General features: G+C 38.3%; 1 protein-coding gene across 3 annotated transcripts in view; it reads left to right on the forward strand.

The window, feature by feature from the left end:
* Positions 1-12,009, forward strand: part of LOC131927026 (uncharacterized) — a 65,224-nt gene extending 53,215 nt beyond the window's left edge. For 2 of the 3 annotated variants that reach the window (XM_059282684.1, XM_059282685.1), the window contains exon 2: positions 8,083-12,009. In XM_059282684.1, the coding sequence (XP_059138667.1) occupies positions 8,086-10,299 (2,214 nt within the window). In that variant the 5' untranslated portion in view covers positions 8,083-8,085 and the 3' untranslated portion in view covers positions 10,300-12,009. Of the gene's footprint in view, positions 1-752; positions 913-8,082 lie in introns of those variants that run through there. The other variant, XM_059282683.1, reaches the window with a different exon arrangement.
* The last annotated feature ends 1,815 nt before the right edge of the window (positions 12,010-13,824 follow it).

Genomic DNA, 13,824 nt, shown 5'->3' on the forward strand with positions numbered 1-13,824 from the left:
TTGCCACCCTCATCCACCACACCTTAAGATCAAGAAGCCACTAACTATTATAACAAGCTTTAAAAAAAAATCAATTTACTCGTAACTTTTAATTTTTTTCAACAAAGGGAGATAAGAAATAGCTGACTCGTATGATAAAAAAAAAATGCACGATAATTACTTTTTGTTCAGAGGAAAATAGATCCTATTAAAACAATTTTTAAAAAATCTTCAAACGAATTTTATCCATTACAGTTTAAAGTTAACAATACGGGTTATTGGTCGATATGTAGGCTATCCATTTGCTGTACACACATACACTTATGCTATCGATATCACACTCACACATCTATAACTAAACATAACATCAAAGACCAATCTTTCACCTAATGAGCTAAGTACTGTAATGGCCGATACTATATCTACTAACTAATACGTGGGCATGGTAAAACAAACCTTAGATTTTATCAACTTAATAAAAATGAGTGGGTGACACTTTTTAAATATTTTTTTTTACGAAACAAGTCCAAAGTATCTTTTAAAAAGATATGGCGTAAATATGCACTACTTGTTACCGAACTGCGCAATCGCTGACTGTCTCGCCGAATGACGCATCGAGTCATTTTAAAATAACCGCTCTCGGTGACTGATTTGATAACCCTTTAGAAAAAATCCCGAGTGGGAATTTCAAGTGTATGAGCCATGACTGTAGGCTAGTCGTGTATGCTACATTGAACACGGCTGGTGTGTGACCGCGAGACGCGCCGTGTCGTCAATTCTACAACTCGACGGAGGGAGGGCGAGAGACACCTAGCGCTAGGCCGAGTGACGTGTTTTTAGCTGTCTAGCAGACGAGGATTTATTCAAACCCGCCAAATGTGTTTGTTTTTTTCTAGGATTTAAAATTGGACGTGATTGTTTCAATGCTTACAGGTGAAAATGATATTTTTTTTAAAGTAAATTAATTGTTGTTCTCTAATATTTTAAGATTAAGCAATACCAACAATTAACTTCAACATAAAGCCTATTTGTTTAATAATGTCATCCTTAGTGTTCAAGTAGTATTATTCAATTGTTTTTTAAATTTTATGAATAATTTTAAACTTTTATTTTCTTATTGTTTATTAAATTAATATTTTAGTAAAAATAAAGACTAAAGGTAATGAATAAACTTATTTATTTACACTTGGATATTTCTAATGCTATTCTTTGTAACCTTTAAAAAGATAGATTTTCGTTAGTCACTATTGAATTCCCAACTTAGTTTTAGATCTAGAGTCTAGTAGGCTAACTAGCTGGTTTTTAAATGAAAAGTGGTTATTTCCCCTGTTGCGTATTGACTTGCACTCGATACGATGAACTTGACAGAGATGAACTTTGGCCTCTATTCTTTCATTCACAACTCTGTACGCTATATTCGTGGTTCACTTCAGTTCAATTTAGCACACACAAAAGATTAATTAAAACTATCTATTTTGGCTACCAGGCTTCTGTAAGTAAATTTCTAAGTGTATCCGTCTCTGATCTCGCCATAGGTATAATACTAACAAAAAAGTATCGATACGTAATAATTAATTAAAAGGTTCCATATTTAATAACTATTAAAATATCGATATTTAATAACTATCAATTTGAGGTATCGATACCTCTAAAGCAGTCTTGCATTTAGATATTACGTTATGGCCTCTTTCATCGGAAAAGAAGGCGGTATACTTTATACTTTACAAGTAGATCTCAGCTTAAGCTAGTTTTTATGGTTGAAAATAATGTACGCTATCTCGACAATCTGACCTGGGATGAATCTTTACCAGCTAGACTTTGGGCCTATTTTAATTGACGTCAGTTACCCAACGCGCTGATAAGGTTTGTCATGTTTCTACCCTGATATACCCCGAACAAACGTCAGCATCAACATACTCATAGATGTTAGTGCTGTATGTATAAAATGGTGGACATAGCTGTATTATGTATTATTGATTGGACTTATTAGCATACTCGTTATTAAGTACAACTACACTTTACGCATACATCTAACAATATAATTCTTCATAACTTACTATCCCATGTCAAAATACTAATTTCTGATTCCAGCTAAAAATATAACCTTAAAGTTTATTATCCGAAGGACTATCTATGTAAAGCTAATCTATATAATCCTTTTCATCTTTGCCAATGCATAATTTTGATGAATTTTAATCAGCTTTCGAAAAATGGATGAATATCGATCCATAGCTCGCTGTGGGCTCTTTAATTCTACGCACTGTATTCCTATAACGTTGCGTGTGACATATCCCCGTCGCATTGCGCATCAATTTTTCACATGATGCGCATCAAAATGTGCACATGGTGCGCATTATTGTGTCCCCCCCTCAGCGCAGCAGCGTGCGGTCTTTTCTTATTGTGAGGAGTTAATGACCAGCTTTCGTCTAGTCTAGCTTAGACGAGTGGGCCGTGTGACCTGGATCACAGCGTACTGGTCCACAAAGAGAGTCACGCGATGAGGTGTCCGCGTCAATGGACCACCCACCTGAGCGGTGACTAGCTCTACCATAACCGTTCCCCCCGATTTCAAGTTCAGCTCTGCTTCGAAAAGTTTTTTTTGTTTTGTTTTTTTTTTACCTGTAATTTTATTACATTGAATATGAATAGGCTTTGGCCCCCTGTTTATTAAATTTTGGATTTAGCTGTCAATAGTCTAGGTCGAGCGTATGTTTCTTAAGAATAAGATAAATAGAAAAAAACGTATATTTGAATATCCTTACCAAACTCAAAACAGCTTTGAGATATAGATGTAGATGTAGAGATAGAGATGATATAGATACATTAAATAGATTAGATAAGATAGATAGATAGATAGATAGATAGATAGATAGATAGATAGATAGATAGATAGATAGATAGACAGACAGACAGACAGACAGACAGACAGACAGACAGACAGACTGACTGACTGACTCACTCACTGACTGACTGACTCACTGACTGACTGACTCACTGACTGACTGACTGACAGACAGACTGACTCACTGACTGATAGACAGATAGACAGATAGACAGATAGACAGATAGACAGATAGACAAATATAGATATATAGAAACAGATATTATATAGAAATAAATATTAAATAGATATACATATAAATTTAGATATACTGACAAATTCCTATATGACTAACCAGGTTTTTTCGAATTACGCGTACAACAATCCAACAGCTGTTTTCAACTGTTGTTTACATTCGCGTCATAGGGTCTGACGTCACCAGCGATTATCGCCGACCTGTTAATCGCCGGTCGGCTTAACTCAAATTTGACCGTCTGACAAATTTATTTGTGGTGCGAATGTGGAAACTAGTTTATGCTATATTTGGCACACACGTATAAATTGGTTGATGCTATATTTGGCTAGAATTATTTTGAGTCAATTTTGAATTGAAATAGAGGGGACAATTCATGTCTGTATGTTATATTTCTTTGATAATATGTTATGCAGCTGTCAATGTGTGCTTATGTTAATTTTATGAGTTAAAGAAAATGGTTGTCGATTGTTGTTTTTTTTTAGTGTAATAGATGACTACAGAAAAAAATAATTCTTGTGCATACTTGAGCGAAGAAATATATAGTTTTTCACTAAAAGTAACTACTTCTTTTTGGTTTGTTAACGTTGTTTAAAGTCATATAAAAGAAACGTAGAGGGACTATAGTTAAAGTAGAAGCGACGTATACATTTTTGCTGGATTTGAACCCACGACATCAACATCATTGACATCACCACACTCAGAGTAATTCAAGGTTAATTTCTGCCTCGATGGTGGTAGTTGTTTTAATTAATGTGGGATGATGTGGTGGTTGATAAATGGGATGGTGTAAGGTATTGCTGGTCATGATTTAAAGCTGAGTCAGCCGTGACCTTTTTCAAGTGTTACAAAGTGGGGGGGGGGGGGGGGGGGTGACGTTTGGACAACGGAAGATCCGAACTGTTCATTGAGATCCTTAGGTCAAGTGGGTGACAGAGCTTTAAGTTCAGTCATAAGTTAAGGGGGTGGGGTTTGGGTTTTTACCTGTAAGTAGGGAGAGGGTGTTAGGGAGGGTTATGGAGAGATATTGATATAGGTAGAAAGATATACATATACATCTATAGATATGTATATAGATATATAGCTACATAGATATATAGATTAGATGTACATATTAAGTCCTTGATTTCTTTAGCTTAGTTATATGTGTATGCGTTATGGCCGTTAGCATTATTATTACTGTAGCATTTATTTGAGCGTTAAAAAGCATTTTGAATTGTTATTATTCTAGACAGTTTGTTTTTATCATTGTGTTTTGTATGTGTTTAGGTGTGCTTCCTTTAAGGCGTTCATCTTTTTTGTGTCGTATTTAGAAAAAACTGTTGTTTTTTTCGTCCCTAAATCTAAATAGATTTCTACATGAATAATGCCTTAAGTGAACACACACATACACCCACAAACCATTTGTTCACTATGGGTCACATCAAAGCGTCGGTGCGTCATCTTCAATGACGTCATGGTATCCACATGTGTTTGGGAAAAAATGTTGACGTAGTTTTCACGAGTGTAAAATTTGTGACGTCAATATCGCTATACCTAAAAAGAAAAAAAAAAAGAAAGTATCTGTTATGCTTTAGGCATCCAGTCAACCCTTGCAGCGAAATCATCAAAATGAGCAATTTGAAACGCCGTTTGAACAATTTGAACCGCCATTACGCTTGAGCAGGCCTAGCGAGTAGATTTCCTGGCAAATAGCTCGGTCATTAACATTGTATTAGTCAGTGCGCATGCTCAGGTCGACAGACCCTGAAGTATCATTTCCGGTCGTGTGAGTACCCCAGGTCTAAAGACACGTGAACGGTTCCTCACCTGGAATTTCTCAGCCAGGTGCAAGAGGTGTCGGGACCTATTGGATCGAAGTGCCTGATTTTTTTTTACTTGTGTGCCGTGTTTTGCTCCATTTCCTTTTGCCATTTAGGTAGCGCGGGTTTTATGTATGTAAACTTTAGGTCTGGGAGAACTGAGGGTTGGGGAGGTGTGGGGTGTTGGGGTGGAATGTATTATAGTCATGGGTACGTATGGGGTGGGGGGTTGTGTGTAGAGAGATTGAAATGCAAATGGAAGAATTGTAATCAATAGTGTGGTGTATTTGATGCTAAATGCATTGGATATATGTAACAGAGAACAAGATGTCTTTGTTAGGGAAGGGGTGCATACGTTAGATAAGGAGTGTATTGTTTGTATATTGGAGCGAGAGGGGGCGGCGTGGCCTAGCGGTAGAGAGCTAGACTTCAAACCGATAGTCTTGAGTTGAGTTCAAGTCCCGGTTCAAATCGGTGGAACGTCTCTGAGTTCATCCAGCTCTAATGGGTACCTAACTCAAGTTAAGCCGAGGTCTCTGTAGCAAATGAACTCTACTTCATCTTCCCCATGTGTCTTGCACACGAATGGGAAATGATGAAGTGGGTAAAATAGCACCGTACATCTCCCGCGTATGTTTTGTTTTCTATGTCGGGATTTACATTAACCGCGAGGGTTTATTTGTAGCCATTTTTATCGTAGACAAATTAACTAAGTTACTTATCTGCTTAACCGTTGCGATGTGTGGGTAATGGTTAGTTGGGTGGGTGGGGGTGTCTTATCTTTACCTATAGGTCAAGATTCTTCTGGTCACGTAAGGTGGTCCTGACCTTCTCGATGTCATGACTTCAGCCTTCTCTCATACAACGACGTTTTGGATACCGTCTAACCCTAACCCTGACTTTAAATTCCTGTCTACAATTGTGTATGTAGTATGGTAGAGTGAGGGAGGGGGGTGATAGAAAGGGGGAGAATGCTGTATCTCTAAACAGCCGCACCAAACTGACGTAACGTTAATATGATAACAACAGAGATATCTTGTGCTTTAAGTGAATAGTGAATCGACATGTGCTGTCTGCTGTCTTTCTTTCGGAGAATGTCATCCTCCCCTAACTCCGGGAGAAAAAAAGTAAAAAGTAATTATTACATAGAGTATATATACACACATGTATGTGTATATATATATATATATATATATATATATATATATATATATATATATATATGTATATATATATATATATATATATATATATATATATATATATATATATATATATATATATATATATATATATATATATATATATATATATATATATATATCTTAACCACTGTTAGATACCCCCCTCTCCACTTGGAAGTTTCACATGGCCCTCCCCCCTCGAGCAAAATGTCTGAAAGAAATGCAGCATGTGTGAGTTCAGCAGCATGTGTGAGTTCATACGTGCTCATGGTGAAGGACATGTGTGAATTATCTGTGGGCATGTGTGAATTACCTGTGGGCATGCGTGAGTTTAGGTGTGCTGACATGGAACTGGTATATGTTAACTCGGCTGTGCTTATGGGCGGGTGTGAGTTCACATGTGATCACATATATGTCTGTGCTTATTGCTATGATGTACCCAACTCAGTTGCATCCAATAAAAGAAAGGCACCAACGTTAGATACAGGAAAATGTCACTATTTTAAAATTAATCTATTTTTATCCTCGTTTAGAACAGCTCACTTAATTCTAAACAAATTTAAATCGATGTTGATAGTTTATCTATAATGTTGAAGAATATGGCAAAGGCAAGTCGATACTATACTACTCCGATTCCATACACTTCTTTTTACTACGTATTCGATTGTGTACCACACGCCATTTCGATACCACGCAATGTGTCAGTAATATCGTGGTAGATTTCGATCATATCATCACTGCACATCACGTAAGCATTTAACACACAATGTACAACTCCTATGCTCGAACCTATACAACGACTCATAAACAATACCCGTATCGACATTGCAATTTTGTTGTACATTTTATATTTTTAGAACCATCTCACTACTTGCTGAAAAGACGCGTCCTATTATCCCCCAACCCATTCCCCTCCCCCCCCCCCCCCCTTCTTATCCCAGCTCTCAAAAACCAATTATTGGCTTACAATGTCTATGATTTGGTTTTGTCTGTGCCGAGCGGTGCACACCACATTACACCAACAAAATCGCGTTCAAGACCACTTGATTGTGAAATCCGTCTTGACGTTATGAACTCCAGTGTTGAGAGCGCGAGATGCTGAAATTGGGATTTCCGGGTCGTTGGGTGGGGAGATGTGTCGGAGTTAGGGGGTTCGACTTTGGGGTCAGTGATGGGGGTCATTGTTGTACAGCAAGTGTTACTTTAATTAGATAAGTTCTTTTAGCAATCATAATTTAACTGTCATTTTTTACGATATTGAATCAAAAGATATTTGAATTTTTGTAGTCAAGGCTAAAGAAGTTTTCCAAAGTGTAACAGTTTAAGTAATTTTTTCTTAGTCCAGATGAATTAATTTTTTTTTCTCTTTTTTTAAAATCTTTTTATATTAATTTTAATTATTTTAAAACGTTTCGATTTTGTAAACAGGCCGTATTTGAGCTTGTGTTACATAAAGCCCATAATTTATGTATTCTATTTTCTGTCAAGTCCATGTTGTACCGAACCCATTATTGAATCAAGCCCTTATTTTATTGAGCCTATTTTTTCACGAACAAATCTAAGTAAACCCATATCATATCAAAAACAGACCCTTCTAATTAAGCTAATTCTACAATTTACCTTTCCTATAATTCGCTATCCTATATTTTTCTAAACTCAAAGTCTACTTATCCTATATTTCACCAAGCTTATATTCCACCTCTTATATTTCTACAAGCTTATATACTACACATATCCTATATTCCACCTATCCTATATTCCACCTATCCTATATTCCACGTATCCTGTATTCCCCGTATCCTGTATTCCCCCTATCCTATATTCCCCCTATCCTATATTCCCCCATCCTATATTCCACCTATCCTATATTCCACCTATTCTATATTCCACCTATCCTATATTCCACCTATCCTATATTCCCCCTATCCTATATTCCACCCATCCTATATTCCACCTATCCTATATCACACCTATCCTATACTCCACCTATCCTATATTCCACCAAGCCCCCCTAATTGACCACGTGATCTCCTCCCTCCCCAGATTATGACTCATCTTGAGATGAGGACTCTGGATATGCACTACGACCCAGACGAGACGGAAATGTCTGCCCAGGAGCGCCTGCTCTACAACAACAACTACAACAGCAACCACCACCACCTGCAGATGAACGGCGACGAGGAGCCGCACTACCAGCTGCCCTACGCCCACCTGCACCAGAGCCCGTACCTGCACCATCAGCAGCAGCTACAGCAGCAGCAGGGGTCCTATAGCAGCGACGACCACTCCAGCATCTACAACCCTCGCCACATCAACGGCCACGGGATCACCTACCCGCAGGGTACGCTTCAAGACAAATACAGTGTTGCGTATCCTGTAAGGGACGATAACCTCGGCCGGCGAGGCAACCGCCCCACGGGGTCGGGGATCGTGTACCGCCCTCGGAGAAAGCTCTGGTGGGTGGCGGCCCTGCTCGTTCTTTTACTTTTAGTCATCGCCGGCGCCGTGGTCATCGCCGTGTACTTCACCGTTCTGAAAAAAGAGCCGGTGCCGGCTACGGTCGTAGACAATGGGGCCTCAGTGAGCAAAAATAAAAGCACGCCTCGGCAAAACGTCAATTCCCGAGTCGACGGTTCTGATACTGTGACTCAACAGCCCCCGTATAACATTCCATACACCTCGCCTTATCAGCCGTCGCGTTTCGTCCCGGACGTCAACGACATCAAAATTCAGAAATTCGATGCGTATTGGAACCCTGGAGACTCGCGTCTTTTCACGGCGGTGTTGACCAACGGAACGATGATACAAGCTTTCGGCGCTAAAAGAAGCGACGGTCGCATCAAGTCCTTGTACTCTCTGGGTCTATCAAACATGGGCGGCGCCATGAAGTTAATACGATTTCTCGAGCAGAGGAACTTCGCCTCTGTTGTACTGGCAAACGGAGTAATCGTCAACTACGACTGGGCGGCCAGCGGTATCGACATGGAGGTTAAAGTTTACGAGCCTTACACCGAGAAGACAAAAGGTCCGATATCTCATCTGACTCACGTCGAAATCGGTTTTCGATCCTACCTCCTACGACAAGTGAGTAAAGTAATGGCGGATATCAAAGAACTGAAGCACGACCCTAACACAGGAAGTCGACCCGGGAGTGCTAAATGCTTCACACGTTATCCACTCAAAGTGTCGAAAGGCGGCGGTAATCTTATCTACGAAGGGGCGTTTGTTTTGGGCGAGATTTCCGGTATCGACAAGCCAATGGCCGCGCTGCCTTGGCCGAAAGAACCAGAACCATGTTACGAGAACCTCGACGCCAAAGTCCAACCCAACTACTACCTCCCACTTCCGGGGGAAGTTGAGAACGAGAAGAGCGTCCAAGACGCGTACACGGCATCGTCTGCTGAAATGTTCACCAAACTCTGCTTGACCATCAACGACCACGTGAAAACCGAGTACCACACGCTCTGCTCAGATATGGCAGTCAAAGTCAGGAACAGCCTCAACCATTCTCAACTTCACGACATCGTCTACGAAAGCTGCACCTCCATTCTCAATGCTCTTCACCTCGCGTGCTTTTCCATCACCAGAATCTCCGCCGCTGATAACATGCCGACGCTGGATCCTATCGGACTTATACGTAGCTTTGAAAGGAGACTGTCCAACAGTTTTCAAACCGAGGTCCCAAGTTCAGTGGATATCAAAGCACACGCATTCTGTCCTTCTTCCCTCCCCACATCCTCCTTCCAAAACACCGTCGACATCATCAACAACCGCGGCGCCGTCATCGCAGACATGATCAACATCAACTGCCCGGACTACCCGGAAGTCACCAAAGTCGATGTGTTTCACCTTCTAGCCAAATCCGACCAATCCCCGAGCTACGACCTCGTCCGGCATAAAATCGCCGTCTGCTCGACCTGCGCGTTCGAGAAGTCCATCTCCCTTGTGGTCATCGACGAGTTCATGATGTGCAACGACACCTGCAGCCACACGAACGTCCGAGAGAAGCGGATTGACCAGCTTCTGTCCGAGGAGAAGACGTTCTCCGTGGTGGACGCCGTCTACTGCCACAACTTCCTCACCGACCTGGACATGAGCCTGGAGAGCCCCATCAGAAGCAACTGCCTGGGGAACTGCTTCTCGCACATGCAGGTCAGGCTACAGATCCGCGACCCCAAGACCAACGTCCTCTTCTACGACCAGACTGTTGGATGCAACGAGAACAAGAACTTCATGTGTATAAATAAATTTGGGGCTTAAAATATAAAAAAATCAACAAAAAAAACCCACCTCAAACGGATGCAAGTTTTATTTTAAATCGTAAAATTATCCAACCGGAAGTGATGTCACGAAATGACATGGCAGCAGATGAAATGCATTATTCTTCATTGTCATATGAATGATTCCTATTTTTGGATGTAAAGTGAGAAAATAAGAAACAAAAGCCCATTGTCTGTTTATTTGGGCTTTACTGTAACAGTGTCTTCACGCACGCTGTATTTCCTCAGGTACCTCAAGGGTCATTTGGGTCTAAATCCTGGACAATATTGACCGAACAATTTGCGCCAGTCGTGTCTAAATGATGGACAATGTTGACCAAACGACTAACGTCAGTTGAGTCTAAATCTTGGACAAAGCTGACCGTGCAACAACGGCTATTGAATGGACAGAGTTGACAGTTCTGGTCAGTAAGGAAATCTCGAAGAGTGTTCAGTAAATCTGATCCGAAAAGGCTGCTTTTTCACATTGATACATTCTTAGATGTCATATTGACATCAGGGAAATATGTCAGGAATCAAGGACATTACAGACCCTTGTCAATTGACACTACTAAAAGTAGACAATTGTCATTCCTGTCATCACGCAAACATCAGTTATGACATACTTGAATGACAGCATATGTCAGTCAAATGCCAATCATGTTCCTGTAACAGTGTAAGGACGTTTGGTCTTGGAGAAAGTAGAAAATAAAACTATAACCGTAGCATAACGGGACAGATAACTAGTGTTTACAAAACTTGATTCTGGTAACCATGGACACGCACAGTTGCTGGTCACAGGCAAGAAAATCGTAAACAACCAATTCTAACATTCTCAATCTGAAGACTTCTGCAAGCTCTTTTCAGATCATCTTAGATGGTTACACAAAGCTGTGGATTACACTATGTAATAACTTATGCAAGTTTGTGTTTCATTCAGTGTGAGGATTATTATGTAGCAGTGGTACCATGCAAATTGTAGAGATGTTGCTGTTGTAGTTTAGTGAATAGTGAATCACGTTGTATAATGGTTCGACATTTTCTGATAAAAACTAATTTGTATAATTTTGGAGTGTTTAAAAACAATATAGCTAAATTATTTCTGAAAATATGGATTATTAATTATTACTTATAAGTGTTATGGTTCGTTGGATTCACTGATTAATGGATACACGAAAGGACATACACAACATGGGATATAAAACTGCTTCTGGATTATACGTTTTCCTGCCCATGGATTATGTGTTGTTGTAGTGTCACTCACTGCAAGACAAAATTTATTTGAGGCCATGGTGTTGCAAGATTGAGAACCTCTAATACTAGGGACTAATGTAACCCTATTTATAGACTGTATAGTTTTTGTGTAGGATGCAGTTAATAAAGAAACAAACCACAAGAATGTAGAGCATCTACCAGTTGTCACTTCATAATGTAAACATTTGGTTGTTGGCCTTTGAAGGATTTACACTAGGAGCATTGTCTTATCATAAATAAATAAACATACTTAGATTTTTATTATAACATTAAAACATATATGCATTGCATTTAAAAAAAAAATAGCAACATATTAAGTAAGAAAGTATTTTGGTTGTCAATGTATGCTTCTGTAGAGATGTGATTTTGTCCAATATAAAGAAGTAAAATATTGAAAATAGACATTTTAATTCTATGATGAATGGTCATTCAATATCAAATTGTGTTTTTTATCGTACTTACACTACTTACAGCCATGGTTTCAGCCATGGTCACAGCTATAATCGCAGCCATGTCGATAGCTATAATCGCAGCCATGTTCACAGCTATAATAGCTGCCATGTTGACAGCTATAATCACAGCCATGTTTACAATACATGACTAAAATCAAAACCACCACAGATTTCCTATACATAATTTAGGCCACTTTTATTTAAATATTATCGGGTAAAATCTATTTTAATTTAATCTAATTTAAACACACCTTTTTTTATTATCTTTTTTTATGATGTGTATTTTTGTGTAGCAAAAAATTATGAACATGCAAGATTTGTATCATTCCGTGGAATGCATAATGTGTTCTATGCAATGTGTTTTGTGAAGGTTTTCCTTTTTGTTATCTATCTATCACAATTACGATCACCGTGTAATGTCTGACACAGTTGGGAATGAAAAATGTGCTGCCCAATTAAGGATACAGCTGGGTTATATCCCTTTAATAAACTGGTAACGTTTTAAATAAGTGGTTAGTTACTACTCCTGGCTATTTTATCATACAGGTGTCACAGGGTTATGGCACTTGATGACAGTGCCTGGTGACAGTAGTAAGTGCCACCATATGTGACACCATTGATGAGGTATTGTATAGGAACTAAAATATCTACGCTTATGCTAGCTTATATTCGATTTTCGCTTCATATATTTGCATTAGTTTTTAAAATCAATATATTTCTTATTTATGAGAGTATAGCTACAAAATTTCCTAGATAATAGGAATTGGTGGTAAGTAATACTAGAATCGTGGAGGTCTTTACTTAACGTCTAAGTTAAAATACATTCATCTTTGATATTCTATCATAATAACAAATGCAAAGATTCCATTATTGATATTATACTAAATGTGTAAACAATTCTTGAAAAATGTCTCATCTAATTTGATTGTCGTCTTGACGATGTCTGGTAATTAAGAAGTTAATTGGTTATTCTGTTTATATATGTTTATAAAAATTATTAAAATGCCAGATTTGTAAAGACAAAGTTGTGTACAGGTTATTGTTTCTGATGACAGTAGCGTGAGAACCACTTAAAATTATCTGTATGTTTTTTTTTCGCTCCCCTGTAGCAATGTGATAAAATATTTTTTTTTCGGTTTTTCTGTCAGCAGCGCAACCAAGGGTGGGGTGCTCACCCCGCAAGTCGCACCCCTCCTGCCGACGCCATGTATTTCTTTTAAACACACACGGGGAGAATATTTGGTCTTTCTCCTCTTCTGTAGAGTATGTGCTATTTTTAGCAGAGCGAAGGTCATGACACTTGAACCCTAATCTTTCTTTGAATGTAAAATAAAAAGTTTATGTAGTCTAATTTTGTTTCATTCTATAATGTCTTGTATCATCGGTTTTCTATGCACATATTATATTCATGTCAATAATAAAATATTGTAAATAGATAAAAATTTGAGACTTTGGTGTATCATAGTGATTGCACAATTGACTTGTATGTTTGTATGAAATACCATTTGTGTTAAATGTGTAAATTTAACAAGAAGTATATCAAAGCTTCAACTATTTAACCTTCAGAAATAGTGTAACTTCAAAACACTTTCAAGAATTTGTAGATTATATTTATTCATTAGTGTTTTTATTCTACCAAATACTGTAGGTGTATAATTTTTTTATATTTATTCATTAGTGTTTTTATTCTACCAAATACTGTAGGTGTATAATTTTTTAATAACAATTTTTGTTATAATATTGCAAGATTTTTAATTTAAAATAAAACTTATTTCAAAATATTATTTATATTGTTTTTTTTTTCAAATTATTACGAACAA

Source organism: Physella acuta, unplaced genomic scaffold (assembly GCF_028476545.2).
Source record: "Physella acuta isolate Inbredline_101_S28 unplaced genomic scaffold, ASM2847654v3 ptg001363l, whole genome shotgun sequence".
NCBI lineage: Eukaryota > Metazoa > Mollusca > Gastropoda > Physidae > Physella > Physella acuta.